Genomic DNA, 21,266 nt, shown 5'->3' on the forward strand with positions numbered 1-21,266 from the left:
GGTCTATAATACCTATATACACTGATGTATAGATTATTTCTAGAAGAAAATAGTTAACAATGAGTGTGTCTAGTAAGGAGATTCTACCACGTGTACATGTACTACTGAAAATGAATGTAATTATTCTTTTCTGCTCTTGCCCCTGACCTTTGGAGGTGGTAATGGGTAATTTTACTTTAGTCTAAGGAGGACTGTTCTGACACATTCAGCCTTATTTGGTTGTACAACCCAAAATTCCATGCTAGAAAATGACCCATAATTGTACCTTAAGTATGAATTTGTACTTTAATGATTAAAAAATAAGTACCATTTTGCTACCTGGTTGAGAAAAGATAGTAATGAATTGACTTGGTGTTCTTATTCAGTGTTCTTCAACAACCAGGCTATAGGTAAAAGTTTTTTCTAAAACTTTTTTCAAAAAATATGTATCACCTTTGGGAAACCAAGTGATTTGTAGAAGAAAGAGGGGGATCTTTCCACATTCAGGCAAACAATACTGTCAACGTGTTTGGACTACAGTTTATTTTAAAAAGATAAAGGATGGAGGCGCAATAATATTTGGCATTTTTAATTTAGGTTTGTTTTATTTAAGTTTAATGTTAATTCCATGCTGTGTTTCAGTAAGAACAATACAGATTCTGTATCTGTGGCTCCAGTCAGATATCCAGTAGTACAAATTAGCTTCAAGTTACACATACTGAACAAAAGAGGTTGAGCGAGCGAAGGAGGGAAGGGGGGGCCCAAGGGGAAAGGGAAGGAGAAGAAACAAAGAACTGAACACGCATGCAGGCTTTTCCATACCACCTTCAATGCTAACCTGCTTTAGAGGGAGAGTAAAAGTAGGCAAGAATGAGCAGCCACGGATTGTTGAACTGTTACCAGCACCATGCTTTTCAGCAACATTTCCGCAACACTTTTTACAGCAAAACCATTATAACAACTCTCCAAACAGTCTTTAACCACTTCAAGCTAACATCCAATTAATTTTTAACATTGGTATAAAATTCGATTTAAACAATTAGAAAAAGGAAAAATGATACCACAATGCCTCTATAGTGTGATTAACCTCTTTCTTAGATGCTTGCATCACCTAGAAGTCTAATGGCTTTCAAATGTAATTTCCATTTATAATGGTGATCTTGCCACATCTGGCAGTAGACAATACAGTAATGCTGAAAAAGCCTCTACACAGTCCTGTTAGTGTCTTAAAGAACCTAAAAGCTGGGACCAGTAAAAATCCACAGAAATTCACTCTTGCCTTTAAGAACTTTTGAAAACTGTTTAAAAAAAAAAAAAAACAAAAAACAAAAAAACAAAAAAAAAAAAACAAAACAACAGGGCAGGAACCTAAATTCTGAGACCAAATGTAAAAGTCAGATTTGGTGGTTCTCAGTGACAATGGGGGAATTTCCAATGGGAGTGGGATGGGAAGGAATGGGGTGGTCAGAGATGGTTTCTCTTGTTGGCTTTTATGTCTCACTGATTTTCATCTTCCACATCCTGCAGCGCTTCTTTATTCTGCTCTTCACCTGCAAAGAAGAATGAGTTAATTATTTCATACTAAATTAGACTGTTGTGGTAACAACAACAAAAAAACTATCATTCCAAGCAAAGACTCCTTATATTTGCTGCAATTGGTATTAAACACAGACAGCCAAAGGACTTCTACCATCCTTGACACCTGAAATGCCTAAGCCAAGAGGTGCTGCTCGATCAAGGTCCTGAATGGTCAATAGGATGAAAAAAAAATGCACAGTGAAACTATTTTTATGCTAAATAAGCTCTTAAAAGTAGACAGCCAAGGTAACCATATTATTAAATGATTTTCAAGCTTTTATGTATTTCTTGGGTCAAAATACTCTTTCTCAATAACCTCACCTCTTCAAAAACCAAGGGTACTTTATAGTTTTTTGTAAAATCTACCCATAAGCTCCATGTGAAATACTTCAGTAAAGAGAACTGAGCAGAAAAATGCTCCAAAGAAGTTCTATAGTTTTAGAGGGAGGGTTCTGCTTTTCAAAGTGATTTCACTTTTATATCATTTTAGATCTTGGCCAGTCACACTAAACCATAAACCAAATTTCTTACTCCAGGGTGAAACAGCATGCTCAAAGTAAACCAGACCGCTGAGGTTATTAAAGAAGGGCATTTGGACCAGTTCTCTCATGCTATTTTTCTTTCCCTTACAACATGGTGATTGGCCTGAGGAGTTTCAACTGCACTGTGACATGCAACAGAAAGCCAGCCTATTCACTGGAGAATCATCTACCTATTAATAAGCATTAAAATAAGTCAGCCATAATAAAGCATGCAGGCTTTTGCTAAAAAATAATGGAACAGGTAAAAGTTACATTCTTTTGTGCTTTAATAAACCACTACAATTCCTATGTAATTACTAGTATGAATCAAAATGAATACCAATTAACTAATCCAACAACAGTTCAGACAATCCATCCATTCATATTGCTTGTTAAATTACTTAACTAGGATGGACAAATGACACTAAGACCAACTGCCTACCAATGTAAAATATTTAACCTAAGGAGTGCTTTTTCATAGTCTGAAAGATCTTGATATGATAAATGATAAACGCTGTTACAAACAAGGATTGGGTAAAGATAGTTTTAGACATTTCAAATTTTCTTCTCTGACAAAAATGTTTGACACTAATATGTGACTCTTAAAAAGTACTTAAGGCACATAAAGATTTTGGACTCCTATATAGAAAAAACATGCAGAAAAAGACAAAAATCCATTTCCTGAGGAAAGAAATGATGCACCACCCAACCATTCCCAAAATAATGTACTCAAACTTAGGAAATGATAGGAACATTCACGCTCATTTTTAACAGCAATACACTGCCAAAATACGGTTAACAAACAACAATAGGGCACACGCTAATTCACTTATAAGCAACCATTAGATTTGCCACAAGTTCCAAGTAACTTTGGCATAGGGTAAGGTCAGATGAGTCACACCCAACCAGAAGTAGACAAGGGTAGCAGATCATAAATGTCTTAAAAGGTTTCACATCCTAGAATGTAGAACAGGCAGTTTTGTAAGCAAAAGGATGATGATATATGCAGGCATGATTAGTGAAGAACCAAAACTAAAAAGCAGAACTCGCTGTGCCATGATAATGACTTACAAAGTAGAGTTTTTAGGAAAGGAAGAGTTGAATTTTCCTTTAGGAATCTATATTGCAAGGAGAAAGGGAGGGAGAACAATCATATGAAAGCAACATTACAAGAAAAATAAACCGAGAGAGCAGGACAAAAGAAAACATCAATGATTTAGCGGAGTCAGACTTTGGCCTTTTCACTTTGTATAAAAACCTCACACAACAAAAAGTATTTGTTCATTTTACCTTTAAAAGGATGAAATAATATCCTCTTAAAAGGTATACAGAAGGGGGGAAAAAGGTTTCTTTGGATATGTATCTCTTAGCCCATTGTTTTCGGATTTGGGGGGAAGAGGGAAACAGGCAGAGAACGCATATTTTCTTTCTATGCATTTATGTATGAAACAGTCCTCTGAACACAAGAGGACTGAAATCACTTGATGAGAAAAAGTGGTAATCTGTTTATAAAGATGTTCCAACACAGACAAAAGTGAACATATTCTGCAGTTAAAAAAAAGATAAAAACATCTCAGTAAAAGCTTGTGAATCACATACATTTCTTCCTTTAGAAACCCTTAATTCTAGTTTTTTGACACCGTTTTTCGTAATAAAATTAAAAAGGAAAAAAACTAAATAATGTTCAAGTAAATTAACATCCTGAGGAACTGCCTATTTCATGACTGCAATTTTGCAGATTCTAAGTCACAAAACCTATTTAATAAAACATGTAATAAATTACTAGTACCCACAACAATTTTTAAATTCAGATAATTTGTTAATTTTACTAAAATGTCCGAAGACTACTTGAATTTTTAATAAACTATGTATGTTTCATAATTTTTTTGTTTCCTAATTTCAAATACAAAGCTCTTCAATGAAAATTAGTCTGTCTCAACTAAATTTAATCAACTGTTCAACTTACAAAGTGATAAGAACTATAGCAACTGGATTTCACTAAATTTAAAACAGGATTAAAGAGAGATCTATCAGAAATGTAATAAAACATCTCTATACAAAGAACCCCTCCAACTATGAAAAGTAGTTTCAAGAGAATAATCCTATTTCATAAAATGCTTGATAACCAAGAAAAAGTGTTATCTTTGGTTCTTTGTAAAAACTGAATGGACATAGTTACTTTGATTAATTCCTGGTTATCAGTGATAAATAAGTAGCATTAGAAAATAAACCTTATTTCTACTTACTTTTATAATCTAGCAAGTTTAGTTATAAAAGTTGGCATGAAATGTCTTAAAAAAAAAAAATAAAGAAAGGTTTCAACCCAGGTCACCTTCTTTGTTATTTTCACCCTCAGAAAAATGTCCCCAGAGGTCACAGGGGTATATACCTTACTTATAGGTCAATACCGCTTACCAAACTCTCCACATGTTTTCCTTTAGCCCCTCAAACAGGCAGAGAGATATTAGTCTTCTCTGAGCTGAGAGTGACTGTGAAGAGTCCACAGCTGTTTGGCCATTCTTCTGAGTACATATTATTTAGAATACAACAGAATGTCAAAGCTGGAAGGAACCTCAAGTCATTAGTTCAGATATGGTAAATTGGTTTTGAGTCCTACAGACTGGTAGTGGTTGCCTAAAGTACTGTGTTGAAAAGTAGTATGTGGCTCCACCTGGCTTTGTTGGGTAAGTGTGCAAGTAGATCACATATGCCACACATCTCAAGCCAACCCTAGTCAAATATCTAAATATTTCATAAAGCTAGTTAGCTTTAAAGCGGAGTCACCTAATTCTCACTTTATTACCTAAAGAAGTCTAAAATCTGACTCTATCCTTCTAGAGTAAGGAAACTTAAAACATACATGCCCTGAAAAACCCATTTTCAGAAGTACTTTTTAATTTTTTAAAAAGATTTTATTTATTTATTCATGAGAGACACAGAGAGGCAGACAGAGACATAGGCAGGAGAAGCAGGCTCCTTGCAGGGAGAGTCCCAATGCAAAACTCAATCCCGGAACCTGAGACTGTGACCTGACCAAAGGCTGACACTTGACCACTGAGCCACCCAGGCATCCCCAGAAATACTTTTAAGTACAATGCTTCCAAAGACAACATGCTGGATTCAGCATGCTGTCTTGACTAACAGACTATACAGCCTCAAGCAATGCAACATATGCTTCAGTCCTTAAAGGATCTGCAACTAAAATTGACAAACTTTTTGTTTCCTCTCCACATACCACCAACTATAGAGCTAGCTCATAAAATGCTCATGCCACACTAGTTTATGTGCCCCATGCCCTCTCCCCAACTCTTCAACAATCTATCATGGATAAAAAAGGATTATTTGGGATAAATAAAGAATAAGAGTAAAATCTCCTTTAAAATCAACAATTATGACAAATTTGGGCATTTAGAATAAATATTAACCCCCCATCACAAGACTAAGTTTTGTAAAATAATATTTATAACTAAAAACAAACAATAACAACAACAAAACAGAGACTATATCAGACCTCTTACAGACAAAAAGCAGGACATTCCATTTGCTTTATAAAATCCAGAGACAAGTTCCTTCTTTAAAGATTTCCAGGGAAAATGGTTCATAAATATTTACTGACACCATCTAGTTTTTTTTTTTTGACACCATCTAGTTTTAACCTCAGTATACCAGTCAGCCAAAGCAGTGATCATGACAATCAAATACAATCTTAGATTCCTAAAATTGAATCTGAGAAAAAGAAAATGAGCTGATTCCTGTCTCCATTTTCCAAAACACAGTGAGAGAAAAAAACTAAGGTTAGCAAACATCATTAGAGACAAAATTTTTAAATCTTTTAACTTTTAAATCTTTGAATATTAAAAAGATCCCCCTTTCCAAGGAGGTCTTTTATATTATTAACATACAGCCCCAAATGGAAATTGTACTTTGAGATCATTTGCTATAAAAACAATAATTAAAATTTGATAGTTTGTTGGATGATAGGCTGAGTCTAAACTGTAGCTTAGTATGAAGAAATTCTTAGGAATTCTTAAGAGTAAAAATATTCAATAGCTGAAAAGAGATGCATTTAACTTCGGAGTTTCCTTACCATCACCCTGCATGTCTGAAGTCCATAGTGTCAGATTATCACGTAACAACTGCATGATAAGTGTAGAGTCCTTATAGCTTTCTTCACTCAGCGTATCCAGTTCTGCAATTGCATCATCAAAAGCTGCTTTTGCCAACCTAAAAGTATTTAATAAATATATTATAGTAATAAGCCTCAAAACAGAAATGATGTGTTAGAAATCAATCTTTTTCTTCAGCTATCCCACAGTATATAATACTATCCTGGGTCTAAATACTGAAATAAAGGAAAAATAGATGTAACTGATGAAAATTAATTTTCTTTTTTTTTAAAGGTTTTTTTTTTTAAAGATTTATTTATTTGGGGGGGGGGGGGGCAGAGACACAGAGGGAGAAGCAGGCTTCATGCAGGGAGCCCAATGTGGGACTCGATCCCAGGTCTCCAGGATCACGCCCTAGGCTGCAGGCGGCGCTAAACCGCTGCACCACCAGGGCTGCCCGAAAATTAATTTTCTATTTAATTTTATAATCTAGCAAATTTGGAGGCATAAAATTGTTAGGAGCACTACTACATTATTTTTTTAAAAACTCCCCATGTGGGGCTCAAACTCATGACCTGAGGTCAACAGTCACATGCTCTACCTACTGAGCTAGCCAGGCACCCCAGAACACCACTTCTTACTAGGCCTTTGACAAGCCTATCAATAAACAGAATATGGACTAAATAAATTCTATCCTGAACCAACCAAAATATAGGCATAATAAAAGTATTACCAAGTTCTAGTCAACAGCTCACGTTTTTAAAAAATTTTATTTATTTATTAATGAGAGACACATACATAGAGAGAAGAGAGAAGAGAGAGAGAGAGCCAGAGACATAGGCAGAGGGAGAAGCAGGCTTCTTGTGGGGAGCCTATGTGGGACTTGATCCCAGGAACTCGGGATCATGACTTGAGCCGAAGGCAGATATCTGGCTCAACCACTAAGCCACCCAGGCATTAACAGCTCACTTATTTAATAAAATTTTAATGCAAAAAGATGAAATGTTAGTTCAGTTTATTTCCGAAGAATTTAATGTTAACAGAAGCCAAAAATGGGGGGAGGGGCAATATAGAACCCACAAAAATGTATGTAAGCCATTCGTTAGAATTTAAAAGAAACAACATTTACTGGGTATACTGTATGATGTATACCAAGTGATGTGGAACACTGGTGGAGAAACAGAAGAGAGGGAAAAAACAATCTCAGTCCACAGTGGACATCTAGAAAATAGAGGACTGACATACAAAACCATTATAAAACAAGTATGAAGTGCTTCTCTGGAGAAAGTACTTCAGAAACCCTAGAGGACAAGCAAAAGGAAAAATCAAATATAAACTCATCTTAAAGGGTAGGGAAAAGAATGAATGCACACTTAAGATTAAAGCAAATGCATAAAAATAAAGGCATGGAGAAGACTTAACTCCAAGTGATATGTGGGACAAGCAGACTGGAGAATGACAATGAAAGACCCAATCAATACTATTAGCTGAACAGATAGCTATAACTTCTTCAGTTGAGACCTGTACCTGTTTAAACTCGACAAGGCATTTAGAATGTTTTTATTTTTAAGTATTTATTTTTAAAGATTTTATTAATTCATGAGAGACAGAGAGAGGCAGAGACACAGGCAGAGGGAGAAGCAGGCTTCCCATGGGAGCCCGATGTGAGACTCCACCCCGGGACCCTGGGATCACAACCTGAGCCAAAGGCAGACGCTCAACCACTGAGCCACCCAGGTGCCCCTAGAATGTTTTTAAATGAATAAATAATGGTTTGCATTCAAATGAATCCACCTCACAAAAGGACAATCTCTCCCTTTCATCAAGTATCTGATCCCAACATACTGACGACTGTAAACTATAAACAACAAATACATTATAACAATTATGTGAAGTACCTAAAATAGGCAAATTCACAAAGAGAAAAGGTAGAAATAACTGGGGTCAAGGGTGGGTGAATCTGGACAATGACCCGGTACCAGTTAGTGTTTGTTTCAGGTGATTAAAAAGTTTTGGAAATAACTTAGTGGTGACGGTTACACAATATTGTGGGTGTATTTAATGCCATTCAATTATACAACTTAAAAATGGTTAGAATGAGGGGCGCCTGAGTGGCTCAGTCATTAAGAATCTGATTCTTGATTTCAACTCAGGTTATGATCTCAGTGTCATGGGACCAAGTCCTGCATCAGCTCTGAGCCCAGCAGGGAGTCTGCTGGAGATTCTCTTTGCACCCCACCCCCACTCACTCATGATCTCTAAAATAAATAAATCTTTTGGGTGGCTGGGTGGCTCAGTCCACTGACCATGTGCTGTTGGCTGAGGTCATGATCTTAGGGTCCTGGGATCGAGCCCTGCAGGGAGTCTCCCTCTCTCTCTCTCTGCTCATGCTCTCCCTCCCTCTCAAATAAATAAAATCCTTAAAATTAAAATAATAATAATAAATCTTTAAAAGAATGGTTAGAATGATAAACTGTTATATTTTGCAATAACTTTTACAAGAAAAAGCCATGTACATAGAGCTAGCCCTTAAATTTCTATCTGTATCAAATATTGGGAACAATCTAAAATACATATAAATGAGGGAATTATTAACATAGAAAGATGGAAAACTATTCATATTAGAATAGAAAATACAAAATATGTACACTAAGAGCCTAACTATGTTAACATACCTACAAAAGACTAAAAGCTCATATTTAAAAAAAAGAAAATAATTCTATTCTAATTCCACCCTCTGGGACACCCAGGTGGACTCAGAGGTTAAATGCCTGCCTTCAGCCCAGGGTGTGATCCTGCGGTCCTGGGATGGAGTCCCACCTCAAGCTCCCTGCATGGAGCCTGCTTCCCTCTCTGCCTGTGTCTCTCATTAACAAAATCTTAAAATAATAATAATAATAATAATTCCACCCTCCCACTAACAAGTTAAAATTTCAACCTACCAACCAAAATTGTCCCCATCAACATAATCTAAAACTGCTATCCTAGTGAACAGAGATAGAGTCGGTCTTAAAATAATCCAAAGAAGTTTCATTAAAAGCCAAAAGAATTCTTACATGTCCAAGGCCACAAAGGCAATCCCAGGAAATAAGACAAGTAATTCTCTTTTGTAATGTTTTTCACTTTCCCAGTGAGAACTTTTGTTTCTCTTCCATGACTTACCTGCAGGCACGGTCGGGGGAATTAAGAATTTCATAGTAGAATACAGAAAAGTTGAGAGCAAGACCTAAGCGAATTGGATGCGTTGGTGGAAGTTCTGTCATTGCAATATCACTAGCAGCCTTATAAGCCACTAGGCTGTTCTCTGCAGCCTCCTTCCTGTCATTTCCTGTGGCAAATTCAGCCAGATACCTGTGGTAGTCCCCTTTCCTAAAACAAAACAAAACAAAACAAGAATTAGGAAAAATGCTTTTTAAATGAAAGTAAACTGTTAAAATTTTTCTATAATCTATAAAATGAAATGTAACAAAAATTATTTTAATAATCAGCATGTATACTTCAATAACTTCACTCTATCAGGAAAGACTATTCAGTTTTCCTTCTCAGAGTTCAGAATACTAAATATAAGCAAAATCCTAGAGAAATTAATTGAAAAGCCTCTAAAAAAATAAATAAATTTATTGCCAACTAGAATTAAACACAAAAAAGTGGTTCCAAAAAATGGCATGACAGTTAATTGTGAAATAAAACTTCTACATAAAACATTAAAACTGAACTATGTAATGTATTGCAACAGCTGATGGGTTAATTCCACACAAAAACAAACGCAAAGAGGTAAAACCTAGTACTCTTATAGTAAATAGTCTGAGCATCTTAAATGCAACAATAATTGTTCATTAGCAGTGAATATGCAAATGAGCACTCTAAGTTTTGAAAATCATTCCTCCCATGTAATTATCCTTTAAACATTAAACAATTATTCTTAAATAAAAGTTGAACACCTACACAAAAAAGTGATAATTCAAAAAAAAAAAAGTGATAATTCTAAGGGGGCCAACATTTAATCTGACATTTTCCCTTCTAGTATAGAACCTACATTTTATAATAGAAAACCTTGGACTCGCCAGTGTTAGCTGCTGGAATGAGGTGTTTGTCCAGTACATCCAGAATGTCACAACAGATTAACTTTAGCTCAGTCTCAACCTGAAAAAAAAAGTAAAAAATTGTTTACTTAATTGTAACATGAATTACGACATATTTGCCCACTGGTTTTGAGGAAGAGAGCCAGAGTAAACAGAATACACATCTCTATCTAAATCTTCTTTAGGGATCCCTGGGTGGCGCAGCGGTTTGGCGCCTGCCTTTGGCCCAGGGCGCGATCCTGGAGACCTGGGATTGAATCCCATGTTGGGCTCCCGGTGCAAGGAGCCTGCTTCTCCCTCCGCCTTTGTCTCTGCCTCTCTCTCTCTCTGTGACTATCATAAATAAATAAAAATTTTAAAAATAAATAAATAAATAAATCTTCTTTAAAATTTTTTATAAATAAATAAATAAATAAATAAAATGCTGAATCTCCCCTGCTCTTGATTTAAAAAAAAAGCAGAGAAAAGCTGTCTCCAGGTTATAGACATTATCTTCCTTCTACATGCTAAAAAACCAAAACCAAAACCAACCCCCCTACACACACACACACATACACACACACATACACACACACATACACACACACACACGGTTGGCTCAGCTGGTGGAGCATGTGACTCTCAATCTCATAGTTATTCAAACCTCACGTGAGGTATAAAGATTACTTAAAAATAAAATCGTTTTCTTTTTAAAAAAGATTTTATTTATTTATTCATGAGAGACAGAGACACAGAGAGAGAGAGAGAAGGCTCCATGCAGGGAGCCCGACGTGGGACTGGGTCCCGGGTCTCCAGGATCACACCCTGGGCTGAAGGCAGCGCTAAACCACTGAGCCACCCGGGCTGCCCTTAAAAATAAAATCTAAACAAACAAACAAACACACCAACCCAACAACCTCATGGTTTAGCTACAGAACTGAGTATAATACTGATTGCTATTTACAAGTGCTGCATACTTAATTAGCATATTTAACAAGGTAGAAACTATGTCTCTATTTACATGGGGGAAACAACGATTATAGTATTTAGCCAAAAGGAGGAGAGCTAGGATCTGAACCAATGTAGGCTATAAAGCCTAAGGTCACAGCTTCTAAGGGATGGAATAAAAATTAAAAACCTAGGGCAGCCCAGGTGGCTCAGCAGTTTAGCGCCGCCTTCAGCCCAGGGTGTGATCCTGGAGACCCGGGATCGAGTCCCGCGTCCGGCTCCCTGCGAGAAGCCTGCTTCTCCCTCTGCCTAGGTCTCTGCCTCTCTCTGTGTCTCTCTCACAAATCAATAAATAAAATCTTAAAAAACAAAAACAAAAACAGGGCAGCCCCCATGGCGCAGTGGTTTAACACCGCCTGCAGCCTGGGGTGTGATCCTGGAGACCCGGGATCAAGTCGCGGGTCGGGATCCCTGCATGGAGCCTGCTTCTCCCTCTGCCTGGGTCTCTGCCTCTCTCTGTGTCTCTCGTGAATAAATAAATAAAATCTTAAAAAAGAAAAAAAAATTCAAACCTAGGCACAGCCTGCCTCCAGTGCTCACATTCCAAACCACTACTATGCTCAACAGCCAATCACTTGAGTGGCTCAGATCCACAGTCCATCATGACACCAAAAATGCTTATACTCAAGTAAATATTGCCACTCATCTCAATTTATCATACTAAAAAAGCATACCACCACAAACACACATAATTATTTGGGCCCTTTCCACTGTAAAGAATTCCCCCACTCTCTCTTCTCCTGTAATCTCATCCTGATTCTATGTTAAACTAGCTCCTTCCTGAAAAACTTACCTCTTTTGTGGCTTTTTAAGTGGCGATTACTGTAGAGACAAGACAATTTCTGGATTCGCTCAGTTCCCCACTAACTCAGTATTACTCCAAACTGTTCGCTCAGCAGTTGAGTGTCTGCTATTTGGAAGCTCATCTTCAACTTAATTTTTTTTTCTTTTTTTTTTTTTTAAAACATTTTATTCACTCATTCATGAGAGATACAGAGTGAGAGAGGCAGAGACACAGGAAGAGGGAGAAGCAGGGGGCCAGACATGGGACCTGATCCTGGGTCCCCAGGATCACACCCCGGGGCCAAAGGAGGTGCTAAACCGCTGAGCCACCGGGGCTGCCCTTCAATTTAATTTCTAAAAATCTGTTCTCAGTCAGTGGATCTCTATAGGCCTTTCACTCACATTCAGTCAGTCTACCTCTTCAATTCTTGGCATCACATCCGTGTTCCTTTCAACACAGTTGTTCTTTGATCTCTTCTCTATGACCTTATTTGTCAACATCCCTAACTGTACTGCTTTAACCCAAGAAGTTGTAAATTCTAGTATTTTACTACCGGAATGTAACTTCCTTTTTTTTATTTCCTTTATTCCTGGTTAATCCTACTTAGGGACACATCAAGACACCCAGCCTCTTGAATCTTTCATCTTCCCCCAATTTATCAGTCCCACTCTTTGCTTCCTGCTTCCTTTCTTACTTACTCCAAATCCCACAATTTAGCACAGCCTTCAGCACTTCTAATTTTCTCATTTCATCATCCTGCTGAGACACCAAACTTTTCTACTGACAATCCATATTCTTACTCCAACATATTTGAGGTTAATGGACACACTGATAGCATATAACTTCTTTGTGGCTCTAGGTATGTTACTTAATCACTCAGAACCTCAGTTTCCTCCTCATCTATAAAGCAGAACAATAACCTATTCTTTACAGGGTCATTATATGTACTAATAAATATCTCCCCACTCAGAACAGTGTCCAACAAAAGTAGAGATAATTAATGGATGTAGTTTCTGTTTTCCCATTGCCCACGCTACTTTGTGAGTGGTTCCTGTAATTTTCCTCGCTGTATTCTAAATGGGTTTAATATACCTGTCTCTTCCACCAGGATCAGTTTCTCAGCAGTACTCCTATTGACATTTTGGGCCAGGTAATTCTTTGTTGTGTGGTGCTGTCCCATGCACGACAGAATATATAACAAGAAGCATCCCTGTCTGTACCAACTGGATACCAGTAGCACCCTTCAAGTCGCTGACAGCCAAAAATGTCTTCAAAAGATTTGCCAAATGCTTTGAGGGGCAAAATCACCCCCTAGTTGAAAACCATGAACTAGGGACACATGGATTGCTCAGCAGTTGAGTGTCTGCCTTTGGCTCAGGGCCTGATCTTGGATTCCTGTGATGGAGTCCCACACTGGGCTCCTTCCATGGAGCTTGCTTCTCCTCCCTCTACCTGTGTCTCTTCCTCTCTCTAGGGAAGGGGAAGGGGAAGGAAAGGAAATAAAACTATGAACTAGGAACACTGGGTGGCTCAGTGGTTGAGTGCCTGTCTTCAGCCCAGGGCATGATCCCAGGGTCCTGGGATTGAGTCTCACACCAGGCTCCCTGTGGGGAGCCTGCTTCTCCCCCCTCTGCCTCTCTCTGTGTCTCTCATGAATAGATAAAAGTCCCGAGATCGAGTCCCACGTGGGGCTGCCGGGATGGAGCCTGTTTCTCCCTCTGTGTCTCTGCCTCTCTCTCTCTCTCTCTCTCATGAATGAATGAATCTTTTTTTAAAAAAAGAACACCGTGAACTAGATCAATGGTTATTGTACTTTTCCACCAAAATTCACAGTAAGAAAAATTACATATGTTTACATATACAAATGTAACATCTGAAATAGTAACTTCATGAGATGTCCAATGCCCTCTAACATTTTATATTAAAAAACAAGGACCGGGGGATCCCTGGGTGGCGCAGCGGTTTGGCGCCTGCCTTTGGCCCAGGGCGCGATCCTGGGGACCCGGGATCGAATCCCATGTTGGGCTCCCGGTGCAAGGAGCCTGCTTCTCCCTCTGCCTGTGTCTCTGCTTCTCTCTCTCTCTCTCTCTGTGACTATCATAAATAAATAAAAATTCAAAAAAAAAATTAAAAAAAAAAAAAAAAAAAAAACAAGGACCGGGTGCCTGGGTGGTTCAGTGTCTGCCTTTGGCTCAGGTCATAATCCCAGGGTCCTGGGGATCGAGTCCCGCATCGGGCTCCCCACAAGGAGCTTGCTTCGCCCTCTGCCTATGTCTCTGCCTCTATGTCTCTCATGAATAAATAAACCTAAAAAAATATTTATAAGTGAATAATTTTTTTAAAAAACAGACTGAGCCTCCATTAAGGAGGCTTTATAATATGTATCTGTCTCATCTTTACACCCATAGCACCCAGCAAATTCTGTGATTCATAACAAGTACAAATATACTCGCTCAATTATCCTGAATGGCAATTCCCAGTCACTCACTGTAGCATTTTGCAGCTAACTACAACAAAAACAAACTGGTTCTCTACCTGTGAGGTGCTTAAAATTGAACACCCTCTGCAGCTTCTGGAGAAAAATAGTTTACCTCTTTCCTGAAATATTGTATAGCCCATAATCTCTTAATTCCAGGTAAGTAAAAAATGCAAATCAACCAAATAGGATATGTATTTTATGCATATTTAACTCATGAGTACTAGGCTGTCATCTAAAATATCCAAAACCTAGGACACCTTGCTGGCTTAATTAGAAAAAGCATGAGACTCCTGATCCTGGGGTCATGAATTCAAGTTCCACATCAGGGTAAAGATTACTTAAATAAATAAAACTTTAAAATAAAACAGCCAAAACCTAAGGCAACTTTCTTTAAAGATGTCTAGGATATGATAATCTCACCATTTGCCGATATTCCCGGATCATTTTTAGTTTGTCTTCTCCTCCCTTGTTTTCTTCTTTCTGTTCAATGCTGCTGATTATTCTCCAGGAAGCTCTTCTGGCTCCAATCACATTTTTATATGCAACAGATAGGAGGTTTCTTTCTTCAACTGTCAACTCCACATCCATCCCTGCTACTTTCTTCATTGATTCCACCATTTCTATAAAGGAAAAGAGAAGTAAAATCAGACCATACAAAGTAAGTTTTGATATACAATACCCCTTTACAATAGAATTCTTTTTTTCTGTCAAACTAGTGTAAAAAGTAAGAATCTTAACAAAAATACAATCATCAAAACTAAAGAGTAGGGGTACCTGGGTAGTTCAGTTGGTTGAGCCTCTGCCTTAGTCTCGGGTCATGATCCCAAGGGTCCTGGTATTGAGCCCTGCACTGGGCTCCCAACTCAGTGGGGAAGAGTATGCTTACCCCTCTCTCCCTCTCAAATAAATCTTTTCTTAAAAGGAGTAAAAAACTGGGATGCCTGGGTGGCTCAGCAGTGAGTGTCTGCCTTCAGCTCAGTGCGTGATCCCAGGGTCCCGGAATAGAGTCCCGGATCAGGCTCCCAGCATGAAAGCCTGCTTTCCCCTCTGCCTGTGTCTCTGCCTCTTTCTGTGTCTCTCATGAATAAATAATATTTTTTAAAAAGGAGTAAAAAACTAAAAACATATAAAACAAAGTAAACTGGGATCCCTGGGTGGCCCAGCGGTTTGGCGCCTGCCTTTGGCCCAGGGCACGATCCTAGAGACCCGGGATCGAGTCCCACGTCGGGCTCCCGGTGCATGGAGCCTGCTTCTCCCTCTGCCTGTGTCTCTGCCTCTCTCTCTCTCTCTCTGTGACTATCATAAATAAATTTAAAAAAATTAAAAAAAAAAAACAAAGTAAACTAAAAGCCTAGAATAAGAGAATCTGCAATATAAGTTCTATGTAAACAAAAGTTCATATAGTACCTAGTGTAATTCACAGCAAGGTTTGGAAACATCTATCTCATTAAATAAGGGAACTAAGAAGGCACACCTGCCCATTTCCCAGTAAAAATAATTAAGCTGGCAGTTTAGACAAAAATTAAAGAGTTATAGGCTATAGAGGCACCTGGGTGGCAGTCAGTTGAGTATCCGACTCTTGGTTTTGGCTCAGGTCATGATCTCAGGGTGGTAAGACCAAGCCTGGTGCTCAGCACAGAGTCGGCTTCTGTTTCTCTTTCCCTCTGCCTCTGCCCCTCCCCGCTGCTCTCTCTTTGAAATAAATATTTTTTAAAAAGTTATAGGCTCTAAAATAGATTTTCTTACAAATAAATTATTTCCCAATTAAATCCAAATAAATTGTATTTTCAAAAATAAGGAAGTTGGAGGAATGAGCATTCATATAGCAAACATACACATTTGAGCATCTGGTTAATCACACATACAAACCAAACTTATCTTTGGATGTTTCCATCCTTCTTAAGAAGGGACACTGTTCACTTCCTATGAATTTCAATTCATCAGCAAAACTCGTGATGGTTCCTATTTGTTACCACTAGGTGGCGACCAAAGAAAGGGGCCCAGATAAATCTTAGGAGATAGGCAAGTAAAGGAAAAAACAGGTAACAAACACAATCCACATGAAGTGCTCCTGGGTGGCTCAGTTGGTTAAGTATCTGACTCTAGATCTACACTTAAGTCTTGATCTCAGGGCCATGAGTTCAAGCCCCACACTGGATGTGGTGCCTACTTAAAACAGGGCACCTGGGTGGCTCAGTTAAACATCTGGCTCAGGTCATGATCTCAGGGTTGTGAGATCGAGCGCTCTGCTCTCCCTCCCTACTGTGCGCATGCTCTCTCTCAAATCTTTAAAAAATTTTTCAGGGCAGCCCGGTGGCGCAGCGGTTTAGTGCCGCCTGCAGCCCAGGGCGTGACCCTGGAGACCCGGGATCGAGTCCCACGTCGGGCTCCCTGCATGGAGCCTGCTTCTCCCTCTGCCTGTGTCTCTGCCTCCGCCTCCCTCTCTCTCTCTGCATCTCTATGAATAAATAAAATCTTTAAAAAAAAATAAAAAATAAAATTAAAAAAATAAAAATTTTTTCAGATAAAACAATGGAATGCAAATGAAAAACGAAAAAAAGCTCAATGAACAGTAACCTAATAAATACATTAATGAAAATTATGCTTTTAGAAAAGACTAAATGCCATATTATCATATGGCTCTTCTACTTTACTGATTGAGAATCTTTAAGACCCAACGATCTACATTTTATTTTTTTAAAGATTTTATTTATTTATTTATTCATTCATTCATTCATGAGAGAGAGAGGGCAAGCAGAGACACAGGCAGAGGAAGAAGCAGGCTCCATGCAGGGAGCTGGCCATGGGACTTGATCCAGGGTCTCCAGGATCACGCCTCGGGCTGAAGGCAGTGCTAAACCGCTGAGCCACCCAGGCTGCCCAGGATCTACATTTTAACAAGCACCCTAAGCATACATTAACATTCTAAACATGAGCAATACCTTAAGACATGATGCAGATGGTAACTTTATGAAACAATGCATAATAAATTGTTTAATCCCAGGGAAATATGTTCAAAAACATCCTTTCAGGAATATCAGGAAATTAATAGAAACATTAAGATGGTAAGGTCTTTGAAAACAGTTTGGTCGTTTTGGTGTTTTTTTTCTTTTAAGATTTTATTTATTTACTCATGAGAGAGGCAGAGACACGGGCAGAGGGAGAAGCAGGCTCTTCACAGGGAGCCCAATGTGGGACTCTATCCCCAGAGTCACGCCCTGAGCCGAAAGCAGACAATCACTGAGCCTCCAAAGCGTCCCCAGTATAGTAGTTCTTATACAGTTGGAACACCCTAAGACTCAGCAATTCTAGTACTAGGTATTACCCAAAAGAAATGAAAATTTATCTCCACAAAGACGTTTTACACAAATGTTCACAGCAACTTTATTCAAAATAGCTAAGGTGAAAACAATCCAAAAAGTCCATGTATACAGTGGAATACTATTCAAGAACAAAAAATAAACCATGGGTACAAGTAACAACATGGATGAGTTACGAAATCATGCTAAATGAAAAAAGCCAGACCAGAAAAGGCTGTATAATTCACTTTAAGTTATATAAAATGCAAAATTAGGAGTGCAGGGGGCGGAGGGGGGGTGGCCTCAGTGGTTGAGCGCCTGCCTTTGGCTCAGGTTGTGATCCTGGGGTCCTGGGATCAAGTACTGCATCAGGCTCCCCCCACAGTAAGCCTGCTTCTCCCTCTGCCTATGTCTCTTCCTCTCTATGGCTCTCATGGATAAATAACTTTTTAAGAATGCAAAATTATAAAGACAGCAAATAAGTGGTATGGGGGTGAAATGAGGGAGGCTTGTGTCCAAAGGAAATTTGGAGAGTAAAAGAATGCTCTGCTGTGGTGGTTATACATCTGAATAGATTTATCAAACACTTAACTGTATGGCTTAATCCTTGAATAACACAGGAGGAAAAAAAAAAAAAACAACAACAACACAGGAGAGCAGACCCACCAAGCAGTCACAGACTGAAATCCAAGTATACCTTATGACTCCCCAAAAACTTTACTGATAATCTGTTGACCAGAAGCCTTGCTGATAATTAGCACATATTTGTGCATGTTATATGTATTATATACTGTATTCTATAATAAAGTAAGCTAGAGAAAATAAAATGCTATAAAGAAAATCAAGAGAAAAAGCATTCACAGTACTATACTGGATTTACGGGGGGGAAGGGGACACACACACACATATAAGTGTACACCCACACAGTTCAAACCTATGTGTTCGTCAACTGTACATGGAAAGAAGTTCTATTTTATTGCATACAAATACTTTAATAAGATGTATTTTTAAATGTAATTCTGAAACATTAAAGAATGATTAGGAAGTACAGTAACAAAACCATTAATTCATTTGTGGAAGCCTGAAAACATCCCCCCCCCCTTTAAACTAGCCATGAAAAAAAAGCTAAATTCAGAGGCAGCAGAGTCAAAGGGTAAATTCAAGATCACTTCCATACTAGTTTATTTTCAAAAACTAACAAATTGGGACGCCTGGGTGGCTCAGCGGTTGAGCATCTGCCTTTGGCTCGGGTAGTGATCCCAGGGTCCTGGGACTGAGTCCCACATCAGGCTCCCTGCAGGGAGCCTGCTTCTCCCTCTACCTGTGTCTCTGCCTCTGTGTGTCTCTCATGAATAAGTAAATAAAATCTCTTTAAAAAAAGAAAAAAAATTTTTTTTAAAAACTAGCAAATTAAAATGCCCCAGAAGAGAACCAGTAATTAGCTTTTCTAAATTGGCCCCAACAAAGCAATTTAAAAAATAACTTCGCTACACCAAAAAAGACTATGAATTATCTTAAACTGTAGGACTTTGTAACATTATATAGGGAAAAACTATACACAAATACCTATACCACCAAAAATTTAACAATTATATATGTCTCTGGGTACTATTTCAGATAATTTACATTTCCTTTTCTATGCTCTACAATTTTTCAGCATCTTAATAAAGGTCTTATTTATTGAGAGTACACATGCACGCACAAGTAAGCACAAGCAAGGGAAGCAGCAGGCAGAGGGAGAGGGAGAAGCAGGCTCAATCCCAGGATCCTGGGATCATGACCTGAGCCAAAGGCAGACTCTTAACCGACTTGAGCCACTCAGACATCCCCAAATTTTTTTTCCAACATTTCAACAATATTTTTACAATAATAAAGGGGGGAAATTAAAGCACTCAATGAGGGGCACCTGGGTGGCTCAGTGAGTTAATCATCTGCCTTCAGCTCAGGTCATGATCCCAGGGTTCTGGGATCAGGCCCCACGTTGCGACCTCCTCAGCAGGAAGTCAGCCTCTCCCTCTTCATCTGATTCTCCCTGCTCATACTCTCTCTCACTTGCTCTAATAAAATAAAAATTTAAATAAATACAACACTCAATGATATCCTATCCCAAATGCAATTAAATATATCCTTCTCTTCATTTAGAAGGCCAAAAACAAGGCAAAAAAGACTATATAGTACAACTACAGAAGCAGTTATCTAGCTTTCCTAAGTAACAGCTTTATCTATTTCATTTTATTGATTTTATTAATTTACATATACAATTCACCCACTTAAAATGTAAAATTTAGGGGTGTCTAGGTGGCTCAGTTGGTTAAGTGTCTACCTTCGGCTCAGGTCATGATCCCAGGGTCCTGGGATCAAAAGTCCCATACTGGGTTCCCTGCTCCAAGGTGAACCTGCTTCTCTGTCTCTCATGAATAAACAAACTTAAAAATATTTTTAAAAATAAAAAAACAAGATGTGGGCAGCCCGGGTGGCTCAGCGGTTTAGCCGCCTTCAGCCCAGGGCGTGATCCTGGAGACCCAGGATCGAGTCCCACGTCAGGTTCCCTGCATGGAGCCTGCTTCTCCCTCTGCCTGTGTCTCTGCCTCTCTCTCTCTCTCTCTCTCTCTGTGTGTGTCTCTCATGAATAAATAAATAAAATCTTTAAAAAAAAAAAAAAAAACAAGATGTACAATTTAGTGGTTCTTAGTATATTCACAAAGTTGTACAACCATGACCACAGCCAATTTTAGAATATATTCATCATGTGAAAAAGAAACGCTCCATACCCATTAGTAGTCACACTCTCCACTCAATTCCAACTCCCTCAAAGCTAGGTAACCACTTACTTTCATCCCTATGGATTTACCACTCTAAACATTCCATATAAATGGAAGCATATACAGGCATACTTTGTTTTATTATGCTTTTGTTTTTTTACAAAGCGAAGGTTTGTGGCCACCCTGTATGGGGCAAGTCTACCAGGTTCTTCTTTCCAACAGCATTTGTTCATTTCATGTTTCTGTGTTCACATTTCAATAATTCTTGCAATATTTTGAAATTTTTCATTATTATATTTGTTACGGTGATCTGTGATCAGTTATCTTTGATGGTACTATTGTAATTGTTTTGGGGCACCACAAACCACACCATATAAGATCATAGACTTAATAAATGTTGTATTCTGTTCCACCAACCTGCCTGCCATTCAGTGCCATGTCATGTCTTCCCACTCTTCACTGTCTCTCCCTCTCTCTTCTTAGGACTACCTATCCTCTGAGACACAATACTGAAATTAGGCCAATTAATAACCCTACAATGGCCTCTAAATCAAGTGAAAGGAAAAGTCAATATCTCTCACTATAAATCAAAAGCTACCAATGATTAAGCTTAGTTAAGGCATATTGAAAGCTCAGGCCAAAAGCTAGGCCTCTTAAACCAAACAATTTGCAAATTGTGAGTGCAAAGT

The 21,266-nt window shown here is 38.4% G+C and overlaps 1 protein-coding gene across 7 annotated transcripts in view; it reads right to left on the reverse strand.

Moving 5' to 3' along the window:
* Positions 1-557: 557 nt before the first annotated feature.
* The window catches only part of YWHAE (tyrosine 3-monooxygenase/tryptophan 5-monooxygenase activation protein epsilon), a 54,960-nt gene continuing 34,251 nt past the window's right edge, over positions 558-21,266 (reverse strand). For 4 of the 7 annotated variants that reach the window (XM_026016066.2, XM_072741052.1, XM_072741041.1 and 1 more), the window contains 5 exons: positions 14,937-15,136; positions 10,221-10,327; positions 9,347-9,553; positions 6,166-6,302; positions 558-1,529 (listed from right to left, as the gene is read on the reverse strand). In XM_026016066.2, coding sequence (XP_025871851.1) covers positions 1,477-1,529; positions 6,166-6,302; positions 9,347-9,553; positions 10,221-10,327; positions 14,937-15,136 — 704 coding nt within the window. In that variant the 3' untranslated portion in view covers positions 558-1,476. Of the gene's footprint in view, positions 1,530-3,149; positions 3,197-6,165; positions 6,303-9,346; positions 9,554-10,220; positions 10,328-14,936; positions 15,137-21,266 lie in introns of all 7 variants that reach the window. The other 3 variants (XM_026016069.2, XM_072741068.1, XM_072741047.1) reach the window with 1 other exon arrangement.

The sequence above is a fragment of the Vulpes vulpes genome, chromosome 2 (assembly GCF_048418805.1).
Source record: "Vulpes vulpes isolate BD-2025 chromosome 2, VulVul3, whole genome shotgun sequence".
Lineage (NCBI taxonomy): Eukaryota > Metazoa > Chordata > Mammalia > Carnivora > Canidae > Vulpes > Vulpes vulpes.